Source organism: Oncorhynchus clarkii, chromosome 10 (genome assembly GCF_045791955.1).
Source record: "Oncorhynchus clarkii lewisi isolate Uvic-CL-2024 chromosome 10, UVic_Ocla_1.0, whole genome shotgun sequence".
In the NCBI taxonomy this organism is placed as follows: Eukaryota; Metazoa; Chordata; class Actinopteri; order Salmoniformes; family Salmonidae; genus Oncorhynchus; species Oncorhynchus clarkii.
The window spans coordinates 37,392,844-37,407,254 of record NC_092156.1 but is presented as its reverse complement, the minus strand read 5'-3'; the positions used below and the strand labels follow the sequence as shown (position 1 = coordinate 37,407,254).

Genomic DNA, 14,411 nt, shown 5'->3' with positions numbered 1-14,411 from the left:
AAAACACAAGAAAGAGAGAGAACTCAACATTACATTTAAACTATTCAATTAGTGTGAGGAGTGATGTCTCTGGTGGACATTGACTAGAGCAGTGAAGTCAGGTATAGTTTCTGATGTTGCTATTCGCAGGATTGCTGAGAGGTGAGAGTCAGTAAGAGATGATCTGTGCCTTGACTTGTTATATTTCATCACTGAAAATGTCTGTTCCCACACTATCTACCTAGAGAGTATCTGTATTTTTCGTAGCTGTCTTACATACCACCACAGACCGATGCTGGCACTAAAACCGCACTCAATGAGCTGTATACCACCATAAGCAAACAGGAAAATGCTCATCCAGAGGTGGTGCTCCTAGTGGCCGGAGATTTTAATGCAGGGAAACTTAAATCAGCTTTACCTCATTTCTATCAGAATGTTAAATGTGCAACCAGAGGGAAAACAATTCTAGACCACCTTTACTCCACACGCAAAGACACATTCAAAGCTCTCCCTCGCCCTCCATTTGGAAAATCTGACCATAATTCTATCCTCCTGACTCACTCCATATAAAAGTGATCAGATGAAGCAGATGCTAAACTACAGGACTATTTTGCTAGCACAGACTGGAATATCTTCCTGGATTCTTCCGATGGCATTTTCGGAGTACACCACATCAGTCACTGGCTTTATCAATAAGTGCATCGAGGACGTCCGCCCCACTGTGACTGTACATAAATACCCCAACCAGAAGCCATGGATTACAGGCAACATTCGCACTGAGCTAAAGGGTAGAGCTACCGCTTTCAAGGAGCGGGACTCTAACCCGGAAGCTTATAAGAAATCCCGTTATGCCCTTTGACGAATCATCAAACAGGCAATGCATCAATACAGGACTAAGATCGAATCGTACTACACCGGCTCCGACACTCGTCGGATATGGCAGGGCTTGCAAACTATTATAGACTACAAAGGGAAGCACAGCCGAGAGCTGCCCAGTGACGAGCCTACCAGATGAGCTAAATTACTTCTATGCTCGCTTCAAGGCAAATAACACTGAAACAAGAATGAGAGCATCAGCTGTTCCGGACGACTGTGTGATCACGCTCTCCACAGCCGATGTGAGTAAGACCTTTAAAAAGGTCAACAGTCACAAGGCCGCTGGGCCAGACAGATTACCAGGACGTGTACTTTTTATTTAAATTTTTTTATTTTTATTTCACCTTTATTTAACCAGGTAGGCTAGTTGAGAACAAGTTCTCATTTGCAACTGCGACCTGGACAAGATAAAGCGTAGCAATTAGACACATACAATAACACAGAGTTACACATGAAATAAACAAAACATACAGTCAATAATACATAATAAAGATGTGTTTTGAAAATTAATCTCTTATTGGTTAGAGATGATAAAGTCACGGATTACTTTGTTTTGTACAACCACCCTCATTTTGACGTCAACACCACAAGCAACTTCAACAATGGCAGTCTGAGACTGAAATATATAAAGAACATAGAGCAGTGGAAGAATTCAGTTTGAGTCATCAGGCAATATCAATACACCCTCTCTCATTAGTACACAGAACACAGAATTGTATTCCAGCAAATTCACTAACTGATTCTCATCAGCTGTAACTGTAGTTTGCCTAAGGTTTACTTGGAAAGTTTAGTTCGTTGTTAAAATTGAATTTACTGTTAATTTTGGCTTTAGTGTAAACTTAAATTGGGAATAAATTATTTGATCCTTTATGGAAAAAACACGGGAATTTCTGGTGACCACATGTGAAGTGTTCAAAATACACATGGTTTCACGTGAAATTTCATGTGAAATCAGGTGATTTTCCACATGTGAAATTTTGTTTTTCTGTCAGGGATACCAAGCTACAATACATTTTCTATATTTCAATTGATGCATTGATGAAGGTCAAATGTAGGCCTAACGTTAGTACAATCACACGTTGTTTATGTGCCAACCAACCTTAATGGACTGTACTGGTGTAACACCATAAGCTGTACCTGTTGCATTAGGAACTTGAATCCTCTCCAACCTCAGTCAGACCACAGGAAGAGGTTGAGAGCACTGTGCAGCCTCAACTCACCACAACTCCCTCCTTAGTGCCCCCTGGGTGAAGGCTGGATAATGAAGTGTAACCCGAGAAGGTCCTCCTGACCGACTGTCTGCCCCATCCTCAGTATGCTGCACCCTGGCTACTGTGTGAGGAGACTGGGATGGGATATCCTTATTTAGTCAGTGAGGTGGAAAGAGGGAGGCCCAGCTCAGAAAGCAGTGAGATTTGGGAAAGGGCAGGAAAAGGGTGCCTCTTACGGTACCACTCTAAAGGGCTCTCAGTACAAGCAAATTATTTTGTCAAACAAAGTGTGACTATGATTTTTTGCTACCTTTAAAAACGTTCCTCTGTAGTGAATGGCAGCATCGAAGTGCACCGGGACATTACACTGACTGCGTTTGTGACCTGCTGGGCTTAAAAAGATGACCCCTCAACAAAGCATTGGCTCCCACTCCAAAGTAAACTGCAATGAGTCAAGGATTCCAGAGAAGGAGAAGGTAAGTTCTTCTTACTTCATTTTCTTTCACGTTCTACATTAGGTACTGTACAATCTCAAATCATTGTTTGTGTGTGTGTATGTGTGTTAGGATGCACGTACATCGTCAAAGTTATTTGTCAAAGAGTTGATTCATGTTTAGAATGTAGAAGAATGTTTTGTATTAATTTCTGTAAACCAAGCTGAAAGCTGTATCAGGCTTTTATATAACATGTCCTACAATGTAGATGTACAGTGCCTTCACACCCCTTGACTTTTTACACATTTTGTGTTATTACAGCCTGAATTTAAAATGTATTCAATTGAGATTTTGTGTCACTGGCCTACACACAATACCCCAAAATGCAAAAGTGGAATTATATTTTTAGAAATGTTTACAAATGAATTAAAAATATAAAGCTGAAATGTCTTGAGTCAATGAGTATTCAAGCCCTTTGTTATGGCAAGTCTAAGTAAGTTCAGGTGTAAAAATCAGCTTAACAAGTCACATAATAAGTAGCATGGACTCACTCCGTGTGCAATGACAGTGTTTAACTAATTTCTGTACTCCACACATACAATTATTTGTAAGGTCCCTCAGTTGAGCAGTGAATTTCAAACACAGATTCAACCACAAAGACCAGGGAGGTTTTCCAATGCTACGCAAAGAAAGTCAGCTATTGGTAGATGGGTAAAAAAAATAAAAGCTGACATTGACTATTCCACTTTGGATGGTGTACCTCTACACCTAGACACTACAAAGATAGAGGTGTCCTTCCTAACTCAGTTGCCGGAGAAGAAGGAAACCTCTCAGGGACTTCACCATGAAAGAGTTTAATGGCTGTGATAGGAGAAAAACGGAAGATGGATCAACAACATTGTAGTTACTCCGCAATACTAAACTAAATTACATTTTTTTTTATTCCAGAACACGCATCCTGTTTGCAATAAGGCACTAAAGTAAAACTGCAAAAAATGTGGCAAAGAAATTCATTTATGTCCTGAATACAAAGCGTTATGTTTGGGGAAAATCCAGCACAACATCACTAAGTACCACTCTTCATATTTTCAAGCATGGTGGTGTCTGCATCATGTTATGGGTATGCATGTCATCGGCAAGAACTAGGGAGTGTTTTATTAGGATAAAAATAAACTGAAAAGAACTAAGAACAGGCAAAGTCCTAGAAGAAAACCTGGTTCAGTCTGCTTTCCACCAGACACTGGGAGACAAAGTTACCTTTCAGCAGGACAATAACCTAAAACACAAGGCCAGATATACACTGGAGTTGGTTACCAAGATGACATTGAATGTTCCTGAGTGGCCTAGTTACAGACTTAAATCAGCTTGAAAATCTATGGCAAGACTTGAAAATGACTGTCTAGCAATGATCAACAACCAACTTGACAGAGCTTGAAGGATTTTTTAAAGAATAATGGGCAAATATTTTACAATCCAGGTGTGCAAAGCTCAGAGACTTACCCAGAAATACTCACAGCTGCAATCACTGACAAAGGTGATGCAAACATGTATTGACTCACGGGTGTGAATACTTATGTAAATCAGATATTCTGTATTTAAATTTCCATAAATTTGCTAAAATTTCATCAACAACAAAAAAATCACGTTCTCATTATGGGGTATTGTGTGTAGATGGGTGAGAAACATGTTTGCTTATTTTATCTTTAAGCAATGGCTTTTTTCTGTCCACTCTTCCGTAAAGCCGAGCTCTGTGGAGTTTATGGCTTAAAGTGGTCCTATGGACAGATACTCCAATCTCCGCTGTGGAGCTTCGCAGCTCCTTCAGAGTTATCTTTGGTCTCTTTGTTGCCTCTCTGATTAATGCCCTCCTTGCCTGGACCGTGGGTTTTGGTGGTCGGCCCTCTCTTGGCAGGTTTGTTGTGGTGCCATATTCTTTCCATTTTTTAATAACGGATTTAATGGTGTTCTGTGGGATGTTCAAAGTTTCTGATATTTTTTTTATAACCCAACCCTGATCTGTACTTCTCCACGACTTTGTCCCTGGCCTGTTTGGAAAGCTCCTTGGTGTTCATGGTGCCGTTTGCTTGGTGGTGCCCCTTACTGGTGTTGCAGACTCTGGGGCCTTTCAGAACAAGTGTACATATACTGGAGATCATGTGATACTTAGATTGCACACAGGTGGACTTTATTGAACTAATTTTGTGACTTCTGAAGGTAATTGGTTGCACCAGATCTTATTCATGGGCTTCGTAGCAAAGGGGGCGAATACATACGCACGCACCACTTTTCCGTTTTTTTATTATGTATAATTTTTTTGAAACAAGCTATTTTTTGCAATTCACTTCACCAATTTTGACTTTTGTGTATGTCCATTACATTGAAATCCAAGAACAAATCCATTTAAATTACAGGTTGTAATGCAACAAAATAGGAAAACACCATTCAGAAAATATTTATATTTTTCTCATATTTACACAGGTATTCAGACGCTTTATTAAGCGACTCGAAATTGAGCTCAGGTGCATACTGTTTCCATTGATCATCCTTGAGATGTATCTACAACTTGATTGGAGTCCACCTGTGGTATATTCAATTGATTGGTCATGACTTGGAAAGGCACCAACCTGTCTATATAAAGGTCCCACAGTTGACAATGCATGTCAGAGCTAAACCAAGACATGAGGTCGAAGTAATTGTCCGTAGAGCACCGAGACGACAGTATTGTGTCACAGATCTGGGGAAGGGTACCAAAACATTTCTGCAGCATTGAAGGTTCCTCCATCATTCTTAAATGTAAGAAGTTTGGAGTCTTACTAGAGCTGGCCGCTCGACCAAACTGAGCAATCAGGGGAGAAGGGCCTTGGTCAGGGAGGTGACTACAGAGAGATCATTGATGAAAACCTGCCCTAGAGTGCTCGGGACTTCAGACAGGGGCGACTTTCCAACAGGACAATGACCCTAAGCACACAGCCAAGACAACGCAGGAGTGGCTTCGGGACAAGTTTCTGAATGTTCTTGAGTGGCCCAGCCAGAGCCCGGACTTGAACCCGTTCTAACATCTCTGGAGAGACCTGGAAACAGCTGTGCACTCTCCATCCAAACTGACAGAGGTTGAGAGGATCTGCAGAGAAGAATGGGAGAAACTCCCCAAATACACGGGTGCCAAGCTTGTAGCGTCATACCCAAGAAGACTCAAGACTGTAATCGCTGCCAAAGGTGTGTTAACAAAGTACACAGTAAAGGGTCTGAATACTTATGTAAATTAAATATTTAAATTTTTATTTTTATTTTTATACATTTGCAATAAATTATAAAAAAAAAATGTTTGCTTTGTCATTATGAGGTATTGTGTGTATACTGATGAGAAAACAAATATATTTGATCCATTTTAGAATTAGGCTGTAATGTAACAAGATGTGGAAAAAGTAAAGTGGTCTGAATACTTTCCCGAATGCACTGTATATATAAAAGGTTGGAGAAGACACTATGAAAACCCTACACAAACTTACCCAATGAATTCTTCTATATAACAATCCATGTGCACTTATACTGCATAATAGCTGGATTGTAAAGTAGGAAAGGTTTAAATTGCACATGGTAATCATGCAGATGGATGAACCAACAGAGGAAATATTGGACGTCCACTTTCATTTAAGAATAGAAAAAGAAAATGAAGGTGAATAAATCAAATGTAAATAGATATGCAATACCATAGAAAATACTTGCACAGCACATAACACAATATCTCAACCACACAGATTCAATACTGAGGAGTTTAGAACCTCCATGCAGCATTGTGTAGCTCTACCCCAAAGGCTAATAATACTGATAGGGTGGAGAGGGCTTCCTTCACCCCACAGCTGCCTAGCAGAGGCAGGAAAGAGATGCAACTATACCACATTCTGCTTTCCATCACTTATGTAAAAAACATGTTTATTTATTTATTTATGCAGTGCTACAATTATATTGTATTGTATTTTATGAGATGCAGTAGCCTACAGGGATGATGAGAAAAATATATGACTAACCATGTACCGAGTAGGCCTACAGATATCAATTCCTGGTACTAACTATTTTACAAGAGCTCAACTCAGTGGGCTTACCATGACTGCTGGACTTCACTACAAATTCCATGCGTAGATTTTCTCAATTATAGCCAGGAGAGAATGTAGTCTGCAGATCATATTTCTTTACTTCTCCGCCACTGACTGCAAACTTATTTTCCTGCTGCGTTGTTATAAATTACAGTACATGGTCAAATCAAGGCTCTCCTTGGTAAAATTAGATAGATGAAGGTCATTGCAAACCAAGTCATTATGAAACACAATCCAATGCTTTGAAGGTTGGTCATGTGTAATGAAATAATAACAAAATGCACTAACTGTAAATCGCTCTGGATAAGAGCATCTGCTAAATGACTAAATTGTAAATGTAAACAGTCTCTCCTAAATGTAAACAGTCTCTCCATAGACTACGTTCACGGTAGGGAATCATCTGTTGTTGTTAATTTGGAGGAACTACCCCTTTACCAAGCCACTTTTGGCTCCATGAATGAATGATCTGTTTATTTCATCCCTGATTGGAAAATCTATGTTTTTCTCACAGAAAATGAGGACATCACTTCAGCGAAGACATTCTGGCCAATCAGCCATCACAAAGGCATTCAGCAAACCAAAGGGCCACAGGAGGTCAGCCATATGAATAATGCCAAACCATATGTCTGTCTGTCTGTCTGCACACTTGTTTTCCCTTTTTACTCATGCTACACTACATGACCAAACGTATGTGGACACCTTGCTTGTTGAACATCTCATTCCAAAATCATGGGCATTAATCTGGAGTTGGTCCCCCCTTTGCTGCCATAACAGCCTCCTCTCTTCTGGGAAGGCTTACCACTAGATGTTGGAACATTGCTGCAGGGACTTGCTTCCATTCAGCCACAAGAGCATTAGGGAGGTAAGGCACTGATGTTGGGCGATTAGGCCTGGCTCGCAGTCGGCGTTACAATTCATCCCAAAGTTGTTCGATGGGGTAGAGGTGAGGGCTCTGTGCAGGCCAGTCAAGTTCTTCCACACCGATCTCGACAAACCATTTCTGTATGGACCTCGCTTTGTGCACGGGGGTGTTGTCATACTGAAACAGGAAAGGGCCTTCCCCAAACAGTTACCACAAAATTGGAAGCATAGAATCGTCGTTGTATGCTGTAGCGTTAAAATGTCCCTTCACTGGAACTAACGGGCCTAGCCTGAACCATGAAAACACCCCCAGACCATTTGGGGCAGGTAGCATTCTCCTGGCATCCGCCAAACACAGATTCATCCATCAGACTGCCAGATGGTGAATCGTTGGTTCATCACTCCAGAGTCCAGTGGCGGTGAGCTTTACACCACTCCAGCCGACACTTGGCATTGTGCATGGGGATCTTAGGTTTTTGTGAGGCTGCTCGGCCATGGAAACCCATTTCATGAACCTCCCGATGAACAGTTATTTTGCTGACATTTCTCCAGAGGCAGTTTGGAACTCGGTAGTGAGTCTTGCAACCGAGGACAGATGATTTTTACACGCTACGCACTTCAGCACTCGGCGGTCCCATACTGTGAGCTGTTGTTTCTCCTAGATGTTTCCACTTCACAATAACAGCACTTACAGTTGACCGTGGCAGCTCTAGTAAGGCAGAAATTTTACCAACTGACTTGTTGGAAAGGTGGCCTCCTATGACTGTGCCTCGTTAAAAGTCACTGAGCTCTTCAGTAAGGCCATTTTACTGCCAATATTTGTCTATTGAGATTGCATTTCTGTGTGCTCGATTTTATACACCTGTCAGCAACGGGTGTGGCTGAAATAGCCGGATCCACTAATTTGAAGGGGTGTCCACATACTTTTGTATATATTATGTATTTGTTTTGATAGCTCCATTTTTTCTTATGTCAGTGACTGATTGTGTTTACTCATGGTTCAGCCATAATAACTGTCTCATCTGACAGGAAAATGTAAATTTTTCCAGCCATTGTAATTGTTCAGTGATACAATATTTGTATTACTGGCAGCTTTGCACAGGCCCTGTCGCTGCATTTACCAAGAAAGCAAACTAGAAGCAGACTGGTGACAGGCTTATGTTGTCATGAGTTATTGAACGACATTATGCCATACTGGATATGATATGGTACAGTATATTTTGTTAGTGTACAGCATAAGAATACATATGCTCCATATGACCATAGCCACGGGAAGTAGGGGTGCTGAGGGTGCTGCAGTACCCCCTAAAACATGCAATTATTATTTATTTATTTTTTTTCTCCAAAAAGGAGTGCACTGGGACTTTTACTAGTCCTGTATGAGTGGACTGATATAAATGTCTGTAGCACCGGCAAAAAAAAATTAAATCCCCCCCCCCACAACTCTTTCCTGCAGCTATACGACCTATGGATAGCCTATGGATGTGGTTTACTATTCTCTCATTTTAATCTATTTAGTTTTTCCAATGACGTTTGTACTGCTCTTGAGCTGTGGAAGGGCTAGCATTTTGTTTCCATGTTTGAACCTCTCTTCTCCAAGCCCTGCTCTAGCTCACTGTCTCAGTGACGCATAACGCACACAGCACTCCACAGTCCCAAGGTCTTTAGCGCTGCCATCTGCAAAGAATTCCTGCCTTTATTTGGTCTCAGAGCTTCTCTATCATGGTAACAGCAGCTAAATAGTGAGGAGTAACAAAAACAACCCCTGTGAAATACGGCCTGTGGGGCTCTTGCCATCTCGGATTAGCTCCTACAAAATAATTGAAGATAATTTAGTCTCCATCTACCTTTTGGTTGGCTTTGTTTACAAAAGATCACTATTAATCAACACTTAATTCTGTAGAATTCTGTACATTTAGATTCCCTCCCTCACTGTGCCCTTTTTTGTCTCATAGTCATGAACACTGTAGTACATGCTTCTGTATTTGCAGCAACGATCATAGAGATTTCAACATTGATACTAACTCAATCATTGTCATTTGACACCTTTGTGAGTGCTGGTAGCTCCGTTGTAGTCACTGGCATAGGACACACCCGGCACAAGCTTTAGGGGGCCAAGATAGCATATGAACACGTCATAAACCATGAAAGAATGTTTAGAATGACAGGAAATTAGCTTAGGGATTCTTTAAAGTCTGGACAATCTTTGTCCGGCAGGAGAACTTTATTTGTAGAACTGAAAAAATATTTTGTTGCATTATTTGAGCTTAATATTTTATAGGGAAAATATTTGTTTTGGGAATTTTCAAAATTCTTTAATATTATTCATTTCCTTGTCAGCTTTATGCTTGGAATAACCCTTGTCCGGAGCAAAGGATCCAAATTTCTAACTCTTCAAAAAAGTGTTAAAGTGTTTTTTCTTTCAATAGCCCTCTGTGACTTTAAAGACAATTTATCAACCCATGGAGGTCTGGATTTGGAGTCACACTCAAAATTAAAGTGGAAAACCACACTACAGGCTGATCCAACTTTGATGTAATGTTCTTAAAACAAGTCAAAATGAGGCTCAGTAGTGTGTGTGGCCTCCACGTGCCTGTATGACCTCCCTACAACGCCTGGGCATGCTCCTGATGAAGTGGCGGATGGTGTCCTGAGGGATCTCCTCCCAGACCTGGACTAAAGCATCCGCCAACTCCTGGACAGTCTGTGGTGCAACGTGGCGTTGGTGGATGGAGCGAGACATGATGTCCCAGATGTGCTCAATTGGATTCAGGTCTGGGGAAAGGGCGGGCCAGTCCATAGCATCAATGCCTTCCTCTTGCAGGAACTGCTGACACACTCCAGCCACATGAGGTCTAGCATTGTCTTGCATTAGGAGGAACCCAGGGCCAACCGCACCAGCATATGGTCTCACAAGGGGTCTGAGGATCTCATCTCGGTACCTAATGGCAGTCAGGCTACCTCTGGCGAGCACATGGAGGGTTGTGCGGCCCCCCAAAGAAATGCCACCCCACACCATGACTGACCCACTGCCAAACCGGTCATGCTGGAGGATGTTGCAGGTAGCAGAACGTTCTCCACGGCGTCTCCAGACTGTCACATGTGCTCAGTGTGAACCTGCTTTCATCTGTGAAGAGCACAGGGTGCCAGTGGCGAATTTGCCAATCTTGGTGTTCTCTGGCAAATGCCAAATGTCCTGCACGGTGTTGGGCTGTAAGCCCAACCCCCACCTATGGACGTTGGGCCCTTTGAGCAGACACATGCACATTTGTGTCCTGCTGGAGGTCATTTTGCAGGGCTCTGGCAGTGCTCCTCCTGCTCCTCCTTGCACAAAGGCAGAGGTAGCGGTCCTGCTGCCGGGTTGTTGCCCTCCTACGGCCTCCTCCACGTCTCCTGATGTACTGGCCTGTCTTCTGGTAGTGCCTCCATGCTCTGGACACTACGCTGACAGACACAGCAAACCTTCTTGCCACAGCTCGCATTGATGTTCCATCCTGGATGAGCTGCACTACCTGAGCCACTTGTGTGGGTTGTAGACTCCGTCTCATGCTACCACTAGAGTGAAAGCACCGCCAGCATTCAAAAGTGACCAAAACATCAGCCAGGAAGCATAGGAACTGAGAAGTGGTCTGTGGTTATCACCTGCAGAACCACTCCTTTATTGGGGGTGTCTTGCTAATTGCCTATAATTTCCACCTGTTGTCTATTCCATTTGCACAACAGCATGTGAAATGTATTGTCAATCAGTGTTGCTTCCTAAGTGGACAGTTTGATTTCACAGAAGTGTGATTGACTTGGAGTTACATTGTGTTGTGTAAGTGTTCCCTTTATTTTTTTGAGCAGTGTATTAATAATTTACCAGTATATGCATTGATTTTTATCTGACTCAATTGATATCAAAACCCACATCGCTAAATGTGAAAAATCCTGTTAACTCTTCATTGATTGATTGAATTCTTACTAATAACCCCCATAAATATGTGTCTCGTGGACTATTTGCATATGATCTCAGAGATCATTGTCCCATTGTGTGTATTAGAGATACAAAACAGCCAAATACTAATCATCATTTAATTAAGAAGATACATATTAAAAAGTTTGTTGAACTGATTTAGCCACTATTTCCTGTATTCCTGACCCTGAGTTGGCTTTATAAAATGTATCCTCCATATTTATTCATCTGGCAGATAAACACGCCCCTTTGAACAATTCAGAGTCAAAGATAATTCAGAAGAAAACCAAGGGTTCGATCTATCTGAGCTCATTCAAAGGAGAAATCAGACCTGGGCCATAGCAAGAGAAACTGACTGTAGTGGACTGGCAATCTTTCAGACAATTGAGAAAGGGAAAGGGGAATACCTAGTCAGTTGTACAACTGAATGCCTTCAACTGAAATGCGTCTTCCGCCTGAATCGACATCCACGTCTTTGGCGCCCGTGGAACAGTAGTTTAACTGCCTTGCTTAGGGGCAGAACGACAGATTTTTACCTTGTCAGCTCTGGGATTCGATCCAGCAACCTTTCAGTTACAGGCCCAACACTCTAAACAGATGTTCAAAATTTTGGAAAACAGTAAATGTACTTTAATGTCCAAATTCTTCTTCTTCCCTGCCTAAGCAAGTTCTGTCTGACTCTGGCATCATAAATGAGAAGAATGGGATAAGTGTTGCTTTTAATCATTGTTTTATCTCGCCAGGCTTTTTATTTTGTCAATCAATCGACTGCTCTTCCCTCTGCCAGCCTCTAGCTGACTCGATGGTTAACCTGTCAACTTATAGCGAATCTGTTTTTATTTCAACAATTTACTATCTGTGATGTGCTAGATGCGGGAGCTGATATGCTTGACCCATTTGTTCTGTAGCTCTCTGCCTCCCTTATTGCTGAATCATTAACCCATAATTTTAACCTGACGATTATATCTGGTACTATCGCCAAGGTTTGGAAGGTGGCCCTGTACTCCCCCTTCACAAAGAAAAGGTGGTGATCTGTCATGGCTGTCGAAAGAAGCGGACGAAGGTGTAGCGTGGTGAGCGTACATTTTCCTTTTATTATAAAAAGGACGCCAACAAAACAACAAACGAAAACAACCGCGAAGCTTACAGGGCACAATGCCTCAAACAAAGTTAACTACCCACAAACACAGGTGGGAAAAAGGGCTGCCTAAGTATGGTTCCCAATCAGAGACAACGATTAACAGCTGTCTCTGATTGAGAACCAGGGGCCTGGCTCTGGGAGCAGTCAGAGGACGCACCAGGATGGGGAGACATAAGGTGCGGACTCCGGCCGCAAAACCTGAACCTATAGGGGAGGGTCCGGGTGGGCATCTATCGGCGGTGGCGGCTCAGGTGCGGGACGCAGACCCCGCTCCACCGCTGTCTCACCCCACTTTGGTGGCACCACTGGTGCGGGGACCCTCGTCGCCGACCCCGGACTGGGCGCCCTCGCTGCGGGCCCCGGACTGGCGCCCTCGCTGCGGGCCCCGGACTGGGCGCCCTCGCTGCGGGCCCCGGACTGGGCGCCCTCGCTGCGGGCCCCGGACTGGGCGCCCTCGCTGCGGGCCCCGGACTGGGCGCCCTCGCTGCGGGCCCCGGACTGGGCGCCCTCGCTGCGGGCCCCGGACTGGAGGCCGTCGCTGGGGGCCCCGGACTGGAGGCCGTCGATGGGGGCTTCGTGCCATGAATCCTCACGGAGGCTTCTTGCCATGGATCATCGCTGGAGTAGTCGTCAGGTAGTCCTGGGGCATGGTCCTAGGGCTCAGGTCCTCCGAGATAGAGAAAGAAAGAGAGAAGGAGAGAATTAGAGAACGCACACTTAGATTCACACAGGACACCGAATAGGACAGGAGAAGTACTCCAGATATAACAAACTGACCCCAGCCCCCCGACACATAAACTACTGCAGCATAAATACTGGAGGCTGAGACAGGAGGGGTCAGGAGACATTGTGGCCCCATCCGAGGACACCCCCGGACAGGGCCAAACAGGAAGGATATAACCCCACCCACTTTGCCAAAGCACAGCCCCCACACCACTAGAGGGATATCTTCAACCACCAACTTACCATCCTGAGACAAGGCTGAGTATAGCCCACAAAGACCTCCGCCACGGCACAACCCAGGGGGGGGGGGGAGCCAACCCAGACAGGATGACCACATCAGTGAATCAACCCACTCAGGAGACGCACCCCCTCCAGGGACGGCATGAGAGAGCCCCAATATCCCTATCTCTGTTGCATCCTTAGTTATTGTCACATGGAATGATGCTGGAGAGACGAAGCAGGTACGGGGAGTCAAACATTTAATAAATAACGGACATGGAACGAGACAGGAACAGCATCAGCGAACAAGTAACACAAACAAAAGACAATCAATGCAGAAGCGGGGAACTGACAAATATAGGGGAGGTAATAACAGCTGATGGGGGGGGGTGTGGGAGCAGATGTGACAGTAACCCCCCCCTCTTGGGGCGCAACCAGGAGTCCCACCTGGGCGAACCGACTGAGACCTGGGCGCTGAGCAAGCCAGTTGGGGCATGGGAGCCCAACGAACCGGCTGAGGCAAGACGCCTGTCGATCCCGCTGCAGAGGGAGCCCGAAGATCCGGGGGAGTGTGACGTGGGATGGGAAGCCGCCAAGCCAACTGAGGTAAAGAGATCTCTCGAGACAGCCGGGGCGTGAAAGCTCGACGGGCAGGCTTAGGCACCCCTGGTTCCATTGGCGGCGGAATCCACCTCGTCGTCACCAACAAACAAAAAAAACTCCTGGACCGGCTGGACGAACAAGTACTGACTATCCGGCTGAGGCCCAACGTGGGATGGGCGCCATCCGAGCCAACCGGGGAAAGGAAACCTCTCGAGCGAGCTAGGGCGTGGAAGCCTGGCGAGCTAGCTAGGCATCCCTGGTTCCATCGGTGGCGACCCAGAGCCGATGACACCATACCAACCGGAACGTCAGTACTCT

The 14,411-nt window shown here is 44.2% G+C and overlaps 1 protein-coding gene across 1 annotated transcript in view; it reads left to right on the top strand.

Moving 5' to 3' along the window:
- Positions 1 to 2,300: 2,300 nt before the first annotated feature.
- Positions 2,301 to 14,411, top strand: part of LOC139419540 (Rho GTPase activating protein 20b) — a 45,968-nt gene continuing 33,857 nt past the window's right edge. Inside the window, exons 1-2 of the mRNA XM_071169503.1 lie at positions 2,301 to 2,542; positions 7,106 to 7,188. Coding sequence (XP_071025604.1) covers positions 2,468 to 2,542; positions 7,106 to 7,188 — 158 coding nt within the window. The 5' untranslated portion in view covers positions 2,301 to 2,467. The remainder of the gene's footprint in view (positions 2,543 to 7,105; positions 7,189 to 14,411) is intronic.